General features: G+C 54.1%; 1 protein-coding gene across 4 annotated transcripts in view; it reads left to right on the forward strand.

Annotated features, from left to right (window-relative positions):
* TSPAN11 (tetraspanin 11) overlaps nt 1–13,752 on the forward strand; it is a 58,808-nt gene that overhangs the window by 20,321 nt on the left and 24,735 nt on the right. For all 4 annotated transcript variants that reach the window (XM_021092451.1, XM_021092450.1, XM_021092452.1 and 1 more), the window contains 2 exons: nt 967–1,061; nt 12,689–12,880. In XM_021092451.1, coding sequence (XP_020948110.1) covers nt 967–1,061; nt 12,689–12,880 — 287 coding nt within the window. The remainder of the gene's footprint in view (nt 1–966; nt 1,062–12,688; nt 12,881–13,752) is intronic.

The following is a 13,752-nucleotide window of genomic DNA, read 5'->3' on the forward strand; positions in this document are numbered from 1 at the left end:
ATCCCCGCCACATGTAATAATAGTAGCCAGTGGTTTTGAGCCCTCACCCTGTGCCGGGGACTGGGGTCAGCCCCTCGCGTAGAGCATCCCATTTAACCTGCAGGACAGCCCTGCCCTTGGCATCATCATTTTCTCCGTGATGATGGGGGCCCTGAGCATGAGAGGTCACAGAACTACCCCTGTTCTCACAGATCTGGTGACAGATCAGGATCTGAACCCAGGGCGTCAGACTGCAGGGCTCCTGTTTTCCTCCTGCTGAACCGCTCAGCCTGCTGACCTGCTTCCTCCTTAGGAATGTTGAAGTGCAGGAGATGGCCTGGGGATTGTCAAGGCCTTTCCCAACACGGATGCTCTGATTTGGGGCTCAAGCCTCATCTGGGCCTATAGAGATCCTGTTCAAAGATGCAGGGTTCCACTGCGAAGCAGGCACACAGAGTAGGGGGTAGGGGGCGGTGTACAGGGCAGGTGAACTTGTGTCCTGCAACCCTGATGCCTCAGGGAGAAAACAAGAACACAACAGGACACTACAAAGTCAGTAGGAAGGCCTGTAGGTTGGACTTGCATTGAAAAGTCCAAACCAGAATTCCCGTCACGGCTCAGCGGAAACAAATCTGACTAGCATCCATGACAACACAGGTTCGATCCCTGGCCTCGCTCAGTGGGTTAAGGATCCGGGCTACAGCTCCGATTGGACCCCTAGCCTAGGAACCTCCATATGCCATGAGAGCAACCCTAAAAAGCAAAAAAAAAAAAAAAAAAAAAAGAAAGAAAGAAAGAAAGAAAGAAAGAGGCCAAACCAAGATCCATGGTTCTAGAAAATTCTGCCTAGTTCACTTCCATTGTGCATCTAATGGCCTTTGTGTTTCCCTGCTCTTTGCTCCACATTGCACACCCCCAAGCTCACAGAGGAGCCTGGCTCTGGGCTGCCTCTGGGACCCCCTGGCCACACGTGTGTCTTCTTTGCAGGCTCAGCAGCCATGGCCCATTACAAGGCCGAGCAGGACGACTGGCTGACCGTCTACCTGAAGTACTTACTCTTTGTCTTCAACTTCTTCTTCTGGGTAAGTGAACCCGGTGTGCACCCGCCTTTCCCAGCACTGTGTGAGTCAACCCATCTTTGTGTTTCATGAGTCATTGCTCTGGAGTTGCTTTTTTCCAAATCAAAGACCACCCATGGGCATACTCTGCCCACTTCAGGCAAATGTGTACATGTGCTCCTGAGGGGAAACAAAAGCCTCGGCCTGCAGGTTGGCGTGGAGTCTGTGGGGCACAGCATCTGAGCGGAGGCCGCATAAGCGTAGCAACGAGCTTTGTGTGCCAGCCTCAGTGCCCAGGGGCCAACTCCTCCCTGCCCGCTAACTTGCAGCCTCTGTGCCTGGTGAGAAATGTGACAGCCTGAAATCACGGCTTGTTTTTCCTCCAAAGCCCATTTGCCTCTCATGGCTCACATTCTCCAGGCCCAAGGCAGAGAAACGCAAGTCCTGGGGGTGGGGGTGGGGTGGGGGCAGTGCCACCTCTATGCTTTGGGCATGGTCCCTGTAGCCCTCCCCTCGGGAACCAGCCCAGGCCAGTTGGTCCAGGAGGAGAGGCGTCTGTCCACTTGAGGTGGTTGCCCGGGTAACTGGGAGCAGAAAACCATCAGGTGCACAAAATAGCCAGACTCTGGAATGTGGGTTTTGTATGAAGGTCTCACTGAATTTGAAGGGACCGATGAGGGCTCGGTCTGTGGTCAGGCTCGGCTGTTTACCAGTCACGTGACCACAGGCAGCTCACCCACGTTGGCCAAGTCCATGTCCGCAGCTGAAGGAAAGTTACTCTGCAATGACTGACCCGATTTTTTGCCTAATATACCATCCACGTTCCCACTCCCTTCTGCCTCTAAAAGTCTTTCATGTTGCATGGCTCTAGAAGCTCCTTTTCATCTGCAAGATGGGATATTGCCTGGTTCAAATCAAATTTTGCTCAAATCAACTGAAAATGTTTGATGTGCCTCAGTTATCTTTTAATAGTGTGTTTAGCAGATGCTCTGAAATGGTGTTATGTGACGTGCTAATACCGTGTCTGCACACAGAAGGCACTCAATAAATGCAGCATCTTGGATGTCTTAGAGGTAGAAAGCCTAAAGAGGCTGCCAGATCACGCTGCTGTTAAGGCAGAGCTGTGCTTCCTGCTTGCCACAGCCTGGGATGTGCTCTCAGATGCACCTCAGAAAGGCAGAGGCAACATGGGCCAAGTCTGCATTTGGGGGCCTTTCAATCAGATGAATGAAATCGCTTGATACTGACTGGGAAGGATCGTGCTGCAGTAGTTTCGGATTGGTGGACCCAGCAAGGCAAGAGTCTTGGAGAGTAGACATTTGATGCTATCTATTCAAAAGTGGAACTGTTGGCCGTCTATTGAAATGCTCTTTGCAGAGTTCCTGAAATGAACAATAAACTTACTTTATTTGCAACTTTTATCTGCCTGGGCAAGCGCTTCCTGGAATAGTGAAGTCGTGTGGTTGAAGACCGTGGAATCAGAAATCCAAGCTGATGTGCTCAGGATGCTGTGTGGGCGTCGATGGTTTCAGTTCTCAGAGATAAATCCAGTGGGGTGTTTAGGATTCCTGCTGGGTGAGGCTTTTTTTTTTTTTTTAAGTATGTTTCTCTTGATCACAAAAGTCTTAGGTATCCACTGCAGATAATCTCTGAAATACTGAAAAATATAAAGAAGGAAATAAAAATTGTCCACATTCACTGCATTGGGTTCCTGGGGTGCCTAATAAAAGAGCAGAAGTCATAAAGGCTTAAAACACCAGAAATGTATTGGCTCACAGCTCTGGAGGCCTGAAGTTCAAAACCAAGTGTCAGCAGGGCCGAGCTCCCTCTGAGGTTCCCCATAGGACCTTCCTTGCCTCTTGTGAGTGCCTGGTGGTGGCGAGCCTGGGCAGCCCTTGGCCGGCAGCCCTATCTCTGTCATCACGTGCTATTCTTTCTGGTGTCTCTGCCTTTACATGGCCTTTTCTTCTCCTAAGGACCCACTCAGGCTGCGTTCGTCCCACCCTCATGACCTGCAAAGATCCTCTTTCCAAATAAGGGCACGTTTCCAGATAAGGGCTTAGGACCTTAACACATCTTAGTGGGGACACATTCAATCCACACTACTGTCCACCCCAGGAATGACCCCTGTGGACATTCCCTCTAGACTTTGCCCCGATCAGGACAACAGACAGTGGTGACCTGCACTGTGGGGGCATCCAGGTGCTCGGAGAGAGTCCCAGGATGTGGGAGGCAAACTGACAAGATTAGGTCATTAATCAGATGGGGTCGGGAGGGAAGAGGTGTCCCGAACCTGTGAGTCCTGGGAGGTCAGAGGAGCCTTTCACTGCACTGGGAGCCCAGGAAGGCCAGCAGTGTGGGGTCAGACGGCAGCCTGGTGAGTTCGAGTTACCCAGAGACACCAGAGATGTCAGGCAAGAGTGAGACGTGGGGCGACCCAGCCATCAGTGGTGTGTCCAGGGACAGCAGCATCCCCAATTGCCCTGAGCTGGGAGCTCTGGAGATGTGAGACTTTGGGGCAAAAACCAGGACTGAGTGGTCACCAGGGGATGGAGGGAGGAGCCAGAGCCAAGGGAGGGAACCAGGAGGACAGTGTCCCAGAAACCAGAGGTCGAGGGGTTGAGCGTGTTAAAGGGACAGGATGCCTGGAAAGTGGCCCGCAGAGGTCAGCAGGGCAGGGTGGCAGTGCTCTCAGGAGAGTACTGGGGCCCAGGTGAGGGAGTGGGCAGTCAGTGTAGACCACACTGCTGGGCATCAGAAGAGGAGGGCAGAAGTCATGAGGTGCTCAGCTAAGACCTCTCTGAAAGGGCCCTAACTGGGCATGTGGGCCTGTGCCAGGGTCCAGAGTCACCAGTGGGGGCAGACTGGGTGACCACCTGCCAGTTCCTTCCATCAGAGCCGACCTGAGGTCTGTCTGGTCGTGTGTGTGTGTGTTTGCAGGCTGTTCTGGGAGCAGTGAGGACGGGGGTGCAGTGCATGCGGGTGGACAGCAAGCATGTGAGCAGACTAGCACCCCGGCAGATCCCCCTGCTTAGAGTTCAAAATACTCCTGCCTGGGGGCCTGGCTGGACCTGCCCTGCTTCCAGGGACCCCCCTCAGCCACGCCTCCTCCCCACGTGGGGGATGATCAGTTTCACAGGTCCAAGCCTCTGGGTGCCGGTATCCATCCCCTGGGCGGCCCCCCACCCCCGTAATCCCCTCAGTAGACGTGGGGCAGACCCCCGCCCACCTCTTCCCGCCAGAGCACAGCCTCACACGGTTGGCATCTCACAAAGCCTTTGGGAATTTACGAGAATTCCCCAGGGAGGGGCCTTGTCCCCAAGGATCCCTCCTACAAGCCAAATCCATCTGCTGGTCCTCCCACCTAAGCCCCGCTTCTAAAACACGCGACAGAGCAAAGGGGTCCCCGCCTCTTCCACCCTCCCAGCAGAATCTGTGCAGAGCGACAGCAAGGGTCCCAGACAGCCCCCATCTGCTGTCCGCTGAAGCCCCGCCCACTGCCTGCTCTGCGCAGACGCAGAAGGAGACCTGGATGACCTGACGGACCGATTGGGGTGAAAGCTCAGACTTCCTTTCTCTCCAGAACAGTGGTCCTTCCCTGAACGTCGCCTTGCTACCCTGGCAAAAACCCGCCTGCAGAGGATAGGGAAGCCCAGGCCTCCCTGCAGGTTACGATGCCCGGCACTTGCAAGGCCTGGATGCAGGCCTTCGGTGGATTGTCCCTTGCAATCCTCCGATCAACCCTGCTGGCCATACCCATGTTGTCTTCATGTTACAGATGGGGCGTAGGTTCCCCCAGTGCAGAATCCTGCCCGAGGTCTTACGGTAAGAAGGAAGGCTGGCCCTGACATCTGGGCCTTCTGGTTAATCATAACTGAGAGTCTACCCTGAGGCGTTTATGAAACATGCTAAGTGCCCAGCCCTGTCCTAGACGCCTCGAGTGTGTCTGGGGCGGAGGCTCCCAGCATCCATGGAACTTGCTATTGTAGGCCTCCCCTGGGCTGTGTAGTACCTTGTCTGTGTAGTCCTCCCAGAGCCCCGAGGCTGTGAACAGCTCTGTTAGAGCCCATGTTATGAGGTGAAAGCAATTTGCTCAAAGTCCCAGAGCTGGAGCCTGGGACTCTGACCCCTAAACTGAGTGCTTGGCCATGAATTGTGATGTTACCCATTGCCTCCAAGCTCTGAGTTCTGCACATTCCCAGGGTCTTTGGGGGTAAGCGTGCATTAGTGAGGCAGCAGAGCTTCCTGGGAAGAGTCAGGCTCAAGTTCAGGTTCAAATTCAGCCCCTCCCCTTGTCTTGTCTATTTGCCAGGGAACATTAGAGGCCCCAGTGGGATTCATCTGTTACAGCTCTAACCCCCACTGTGGCTGGATGTGGAGAGAAGGCTTTTGGGAGGTAATTAAAGTTAAATGAGGTCATAAGGGTGGGGTCCAAATCCATTAGGATTGGTGGCCTCACAAGTAGAGGACGAGGGATCTGCCTATAACCCTGGGCAGAGGAAAGGCCCCATGAGGACACAGCGAGAGGACAGGCCTCTGTGAGCAAAGAAGGTTCCCACCAAAACTGCATCCACCAGCGCCTTTTTTGGGGGACTTTCAGCCTCCAGAACAGTGAGAACTAGAAATAAGTTTCTGTTGTTGACGCCACCCAGCTATGGTGTTTTATCATGGCAATCTGAGCAGACTAAAACATTAGGCAAATCACTTGATCTTTCTGGGTCTCAGTCTTGTCCTGTGTTCAATGGGAAAGCCTTTCATAATTAAGACTAATATTTAGAAAAGCGTTTCGCACAGTTTCTGGCACACACTTGGTGCTTGGCTGTTAGGCGTAGCTCTTACGGTTAGGCTGAAGGGCATGGCTCATGTCCAGCAGCTTTCTGTGTCTGGAGCTCTGGCTTTAAGACTTTGGGGATCATGACCCATGTAAGAAATACATAGAAGCATAAGAAATGCTTCATGAGGAGTTCCCATTGTGGCGCACGGGAAATGAATCCGACTATGGTTGCGGGTTCAATCCCTGGCCCCACTCAATGGGTTAAGGATTTGGCGATACCGTGAGCGGTGGTGTAGGTTGCAGAGGTGGCTCGGATCTAGCGTTGCTGTGGCTGTGTGGTAGGCCGGTGGCTACAGCTCCAATTGGACCCCTAGCCTGGGAACCTCCCTATGCTGCAGGTGCAGCCCTAAAAAACAAACAAACGAAAAGAAATGCTTCATGAAGCATCATTCATGAAGCTAAGCCTACCTTTACTGTGTGTGATTCACTCTGAGGTTTTCTCTTCTATTTTCTGGCATTTTTGCTTTGTTTTTAGTGGAGGTCACAACACACCAAGTTTATCTCATATCCTAAGTGTTTGAAAACCCCAAGCAGTGGGATGGTGGGTGCAGCCCCCTCCTCCCGGAGGTGAGCAGGATTGAGGGGATGATGCTCCAGGCCCCAGGGTTTGATGAGAACGTTAAACCAAGGTTTCCCAGGCTGCCCTTGTAGTGCAGTTTGAGGATTATACATCATTTTATGCTCCAAAATGATTCTACAACCACTCTGTAATTATCGTCTTTCTACTTTGTATGTGATAAATCTACAGCTAAGATGATTGGCAGAGTTTTAGGTCAATTCTGGGTTTTCTTTTCTTTTCTTTTAATTCTTCCTGCGGCATGTGGAAGTTCCCCAGCCAGGGACTGAATCTGAATCTCAACACCAAATCCTTTAACCCAATGTGCTGGGCCCGGGATCAAACCTGCACCTCCACAGCGACCCAGGCCTCTGAAGGCAGATTTTTAACCCACTGCACTGCAGTGGGAACTCTTAATTCTGGGGTTTCTGACTCTGAGTCTGGTGCTCTTCCCACCTTCCTAGACCAGTGACTCCTAATCACGGCCTTAGACCCACCACTCTGTCTCCGTGGAATCCAAACTGTCCCCAGAAGTCAGGGTTGAACTAGTTACTTTTTGATGGTGTGGGCAATTCAGACACGCAGAGCATAAAGAATATAAACAAAACTTAAGTAGCATCACGATATACACTCATAGCCTGTATCTAAGCTCTGCCTCACCTCTGGACCCCTACCGCCCTCTCAGCCCCTGCCCGCCCCCCACCCTTCTCCATCACCTACCCCCACTGTGCAGTTCCCATCATGACCATCTCAGAAGCAGGGGCAGTGACCCTTGGATGTAGCTGTGGGTCAGGAACCGAAAGTGCCAATGCTTTCGTGACCTGAAAAAGAAAATGCGACCCCAGCTTCCGACATGGCTGCCTGGGGGAAGCTTTACTTGCCTCTCCCATTTCCTACACAGTTCCCATCAGCCTGCAATGTTGTTCTCTAATTTATTATTTTAATTAGCAACGTGGCTGTGTTAATAATCACAACTTTTCCGGCCTCCTCCCAGGAGCTGTGCAGGCTCCCTAGCTGCGAGCAGCTTCTTCTGCTCCAGAAGCTCAACCCTGCACTGGGGTTGGTGGTGGGTGGGGCGCGGGGGGGTGGGGTGCTGGCTGCTTCACTGGCACCTCCCTTGGACGCCTGCGGGGTGTGGCCTCCAGGGAATTCCTGAGATCCCTTTGGAGACAAAGGCCAAGCCTGGAGGCCATGATGGCCACGGGCTGGCCAGCCAGGGATCGAGGCGGCCTGAAGGTGCCTGCAGCATCCCTCTAGGGTCCACAGGAGGGAGGAGCCTCTGCTTGTCTCCCTGCTGAGGGTAGAAGCCTTCGCTCTGGGCACCAGCATCCCGCAGAACATGGCCTCTGCCTGCCTCCCAGGGCAGCTCAACCGAGAACGAATGGCCATGGGCCCCTTCCTAAGGTGCTGAAGTGCGGGGACCCCCCAGCCTCTTTGTGCTGCAGCATCTGCTGGGGGACATCCCTTCCCTGTGGCCTGCCAAGGGCCACAGCAGGGTCTCAGCCCCTGCCCCCCACCCCCAGAGGCTGCCTAATGACAGAAGAAGAGTCTGTTCCCCTCCGGCACTCAGACTCCTTCTAAATATAACTTGCCAGCAGAGTTCCCATCGTGGTGCAGCAGAAACAAATCTGAATAGCATCCATGAGGACGCAGGTTCAATCCCTGGCTTCGCATAGTAGGTTAAGGATCTGGTGTTGCTGTGAGCTGTGGTGTAGGTCGCAAACATGGCTTGGATCCTGAGTTGCTCTGGCTATGGTGCAGGCCGGCGGCTACAGCTCCAATTCAACCCCTAGCCTGGGAACCTCCATATGCCTCGGGTTCAGCCCTAAAAAAAAGAAAAAAAAGAAAAAAAAGAAAGAAACTTGTCGGCAAACAGGGCAGAGGATTTTACTTACACTGTACTTATGGAGCTTCACGCTGAGAGCCACTTGCAGCCCAGAGCAGGAGCCATTGGGGAGGGGGACAGAGGTGGGAGAAGCCGGACAGAGGGAGCAGCGTGAGGTCCGTGGAAGGCCTCTTGGGTGAGGGTCCCCAGGCCGGAGCAGCTCTGCGACTTGTCCAGACTCACCTGGAACCAAGGAGCTGGGCCTGGGACCGTGGCAGTCCCCCCCCCACCACCACTCCTGCGTGGCCATACTCGTTGGGCACCTGCAGTGTTTTTGAGAAATGCAGCTACTTAGTTCATAGCAGTGGAAGGCTGGGGGTGGAGGAAGGGACGTAGCAGAGGACAAAGCCGAAAATCAGGCTAAGGAAGGGCCTGAGGCCGCGCCCAAGCCTAGGCTGGGTGTCCCGGGTGCTGGCAGCTGGTGGTGACATCATGTGGGTCAGCACTGAAGGCGCACATGCCGGGCTCTGGGTCGAGCAAAGGGCAGGGGGTTATACAGGGTGGGGTGGGGGGACCAAAAACTCGGGCACCGCATCAGGCAGCGAGATGGCCGGATGTGAGGTCAAAGGACGCCTGGCCCACCCTGTCCCCGCAGGAGAGTGAGGAGTGCAGAGCGACCCAAGGGTCCTGGTCCAGACAGTGCTGATGCCATTGATGGGTCTGGTGGGGGGGGGGGGGCATGAAAACGCCACTCTGCCTGCTTTTCTTCAGGTCCGCAGCCTGAGGTCTCTCAGGACCCAGCGTGTGCGGCCGCTCAGGCTCATCCTTCTCCCCGTGATGACAAGCAATTTGGGGGCCAGCTTTCTTTGCTGTAAATAGGCTGTTCCTAAAATTACACGGCCTGGGCGCCATCCCCGCCCCTCCTGGCCTGCCTGTGTCCTCGATGGTAAGAAGCAGCTTCACCCTCTGCAGGGTTTTCTGGCTGATCAGCTGCAGGCTACAGTTTTGAAAAATGTACTTAATATTCCACAGAAAACCAACCCCGTTTTTGTAAAGAGCCAAATAGTGTTGAATCAACTCTATGCGAATTGCCATTGGCCGGGCTCAGCGGGGTCATTTGGCTCCGGCCCCGTCAGCCCTTCCCTCAGCCTCTTCCACTCCTCTTTCTGCTGACCCGGCATCTGCAAATGGCTTGATGAAGGCCGTGAGCTGCTGGACCAGCAGCATCTTGCTGGAGGTGCATTGGTGCTTGGTTGGCCCCTGGTAGTACAGGGACATGTGGCCCATGTGAGGCCCCTAAGGACCTCCTCATCCAGCCACTTTATGGATGAAGGAACTGAAGCTCCAGAGGCAAAGTATCTGCACAATCTCATGCTTAGTCAGGGGCACAGCCAGGACTGAGACCCAGGCCTGCCGACCCCTCCCTCCCAAGGTCCCTCTGGTGACCCAATTTCATGTCAGGCAGCTTTGCCTTCTCCCGCCCAGAGGAAGGATTGTTTTCTGAAGAACCAGCCGGGTTCCAAGCAGGCTACCCCCTGAACAACCTGAAATCCTCTTCCTCCTGATGGCAAATCCCACTCGGTGTCCCCAGCAGCCACTGCGTGACACTCAGGAAAGCATCGGGGACCCCAGTGACTCTGACTCACCTTCTGATTCCTCTGGACATCAGAACTGGTGTGGACTCACTGTGTTTAATTTTTCATCAGATTCTTAATGGGTTCCATGTCCCCCAGCAGATTAAGTGTCCCCAGTGCTGTCCAAACCTGCCCATGGTGGTGGTTCCAGACCCGATGCTAAACCTGGAGTTGACAAGCCTGATGGATGATGGACAATGTACAGATTTCTATAAAGACACTACAGCCATTAAAGTCAGATCTACTCAGGGTAGTCATATTGTTTCATCAGAATCTCCAAATCTCTTCTTGGTGCCTTTGATTAATAAAAAATGAGCAATGAATCATTACAACTGTATCGGGGAGACATGAGATCCATGGGAAACAGTAATCAAAGGGGCCCTTGGTGGTTATAGTTTGGGAGCCTCTGGTCTAATGCATCTGCCTTATTTGAGAGATGAAGAAACCTAGGCCCAGAGAGGTTAAGGGACCATCTTTAGGTCACACAGCTAGTTATACAGAGTTGAGACCACCCTCACCCAAGGCTCATAGCATGCTGTAGGGGCAGAAAGAATATGTGCCAGCTGTTTTGCAGAAACTCTCACTTGACACAATCCTGTTGACCCAGACCCAGGAATTTCCTCACTGGTTCATATGGCCAGAGATAGGCCAGGCTCTGAGAGAACTGGAAAGCCTATTGTGGTCTGGGATGTCATCAAATCTAAGATACCATCACTTGTGAGATACGCTGGTGTCCTCTGTACCACTAGGCAAGAGGCTGCTGTGAGATGCCATTAACCATGAGATAGATGCCATTAACAGCAAGATGCAGGAGTTCCCATCGTGGCTCCATGGAAATGAATCTGACTAGTATCTATGAGGACGAAGGTTCAATCCCTGGCCTCTCCCAGTGGGTTAAGGATCTGGCATTGCCGTGAGCTGTGGTGTAGGTCGCAGCCTTGGCTCGGACCTGGCGTTGCTGTGGCTGTGGCGTAGGCCGGTGGCTATAGCTCCAACTGGACCCCTAGCCTGGGAACCTCCATATGCCGTGGGTGTGGTCCTAAAAAGGCAAAAATGAAAAAACAGTGAGATGCATCTCAGTCTTAGAGATGTTGAAATGTGAGAAAAAAATGGAATGGAGGAAGGTGGGTCCCCTTCGGAGCTGAGCGATGCCTTCCACCTGGTTCTCTTTCCCTCTGGAGGGGCGGAGGGCAATAAGACGGCCCTTAGAAGAAAACAGGTGCATCTGAAACGTGGAAGGGAGAGTTCCCGTCGTGGCTCAGTGGTTAACGAATCCGACTAGGAACTGTGAGGTTGCAGGTTCAATCCCTGGCCTCGCTCAGTGGGGTAATGATCCCACATTGCCATGAGCTGTGGTGTAGGTTGCAGACGAGGCTCGGAACTGGTGTGGCTATGGCTGTGGCGTAGGCCGGTGGCTACAGCTCCGATTAGACCCCTAGCCTGGGAACCTCCATGTGCCGCGGGTGCAGCCCTAGAAAAGCCAAAAAAATAAATTAAATAAATAAAAATAAAAAGTGGAAGGGAGCAGTGGAGCAAGCCCAGCCCGGGTGTGAGATTCCAGGACAGGGCCCGCACTGGCCTTCAGTAGTCCTGGCCTTGAATCTTGATCCTGAAACTCCTGGCTGGTCCTGAGCTCACTCTTCTCTCTCCCCTCAATTTCTTCACGTGCCTGAAAGAGGGACAATGTATGCGCCCACCTGCCCTGAGCCTCCTGAGATTGCTCGGCTCAGAGGAGAACAGCCAAGGTGAGCGGTGTAGGCGCTTGGTGCAGAGTCGTTGCTGAGGAGCCTCCGTCTGCCCAGCTGACGTCTGTGAAAGGGCAGGTGGGTTAGGCAGAGTCAGTGGGGCCACGGGAACTCCTTGCAGGGGCCGTTTGATGGATCAAGGCCCTGGGGTTCTCTGGCTTAAGCCATAATCAGGACCCCCTTGGGGTGCAGCGCCCCCCACCGGAGAAGCACTCATCCTCAAATGAGGCAGGGACGCTGGGCCCAGAGGGATGTCTGCTTTCCCAGGAGCTGGTGGCAAAGCCAGTCACAGGTCCCAGGGTCCTGCAACCCACACCCCAGGCGGAGACCCCGACACTCCCCATCTGGCAACTTGAGGACACACACACACACACACACACACACACACAAAACACACACTGCACAGTATAACAGCCACAGCAAGGGTCATCCAGCCTCATTGCAGAAGAGGCAGTTATATTTCCCAGGGTCCCTTCCTGGGAGGTGTCCTGGGACCTGCCCCCTGCTCAGGGCTGGAAGGGATGAGACAGTCAGCAAAGAAGAAACCCTCTTCCAATCAGTGTCCCACTGTTCCAGAGTGACTCCAGTCTGTGATGTGTGTGTGTCCCTTCCGTCTCGGGGGCAGCAGAGCTGAGCCACAGGCCCGGGCTCGGAGCTGGTGCTGACCCGGCCCTTTGCCGCCCCTCAGAGGCGGCCCCGGCAGCCCCCCTCCCTCTGTGGGCCTCATCCTCCGTCTGCACAGCGGAGGTGAGAAGCCCCATTGTGCTTCCCCCGCAGGCACAGAGAAGCACAAGCCGGGGAGGACGGCGAGAGGGGGTCCCGCCACAGTGGTCTCCCTGCCTCAGGCTGGGACCCATGGGAGTCGTGGTGGGAAGCATAGGACTGGGAGTCAGGCCTGGATTCACACTCTGTCCCTGCTTCTCCCCTTGACCAGGAATAAGCCTGTTTCCCCATCTACACAGCAGGCACCCAGACCCCTCCCACGGATTCCTGCAAGCGAGATGATGGGTAAACAGGGCCTGGTACGTAGTGAGCGCTCAGATCCCGTGTCCTGCAGGTGGGGGGCGCTGCGGTCATGGCCGTGGGCGTCTGGACCCTGGTGGAGAAGAGCGGCTACCTCAGCGTCCTGGCCTCCAGTACCTTCGCCACGTCCGCCTACATCCTCATCTTCGCGGGCGCCCTCGTCATGGTGACTGGCTTCCTGGGCTTTGGCGCCATCATCCGTGAGGACAGGAGCTGCCTCTCCACGGTGAGTACCCTGCCCGGCCTGTGGGCAGAGGGTGGGCCACCTGCCCTGAGCCTCTTAGAGCCTGTCCCCAACCAGGTTTGCCTGCCGAGTGCCCCACCGAGTGACAGTGGCCCTGGCCTCTGAGGCCTCAGGGAGACTGGAGCGTGGCCTGCTGTTTGTCTCCAGGTGCTTTCGACCTAAGCCAGGAGGACACCTCAGGGGTGGTTGCAGCTCTGCTTCTCCCTGCCCCCCACCCCACCCCTCCTCCTCTTTCTCTGTCCAGATTTTATCATGATGATTTTCAAAAATATGCAAAAATGAAAAGAATGTCAAAATGAAGCCCCATGTCACCACCCAGACACACTACTAGCATCTCAGAGCCAGTCCGGTCCACCAGCACCCCTCCCCTGCTCTCTACCCCCGCACCCCAACAGCCTGGGCGTCATGTCATCTGTAAATACTTCACCAGGAACCTCAAAAACATAAGGATCCTTTTTAAGAAAAGGTAATGGCAATACCCTCATCTCATTGAAGAACAATTAACAGTCATGCTTTGGTATCGTGACATAACCAGGCAATGTCAAATTTCCCCAGTTGACCCATCAGCTGTTCTTTTTTTTCTTTTTTTTTTTTTCGGTTTATTTGAATCAGAATCTAAATTAGGTCTATGTATAAAAAGTCGATTGAGGAGTTTCCATCATGGCTCAGTGGTTAGCGAATCCGACTAGGAACCATGAGGTTGCGGGTTCGATCCCTAGCCTCACTCAGTGGGTTAAGGATCCGGCGTTGCCGTGAGCTGTGATGTAGGTTGCAGACATGGTTCAGATCCCACGTTGCTGTGGCTCTGGTGTAGGCCGGCGGCTACAGCTCTGATTCAACCCCTAGCCTGGGAA

This window comes from Sus scrofa, chromosome 5, assembly GCF_000003025.6.
Source record: "Sus scrofa isolate TJ Tabasco breed Duroc chromosome 5, Sscrofa11.1, whole genome shotgun sequence".
NCBI classification, from domain to species: domain Eukaryota; kingdom Metazoa; phylum Chordata; class Mammalia; order Artiodactyla; family Suidae; genus Sus; species Sus scrofa.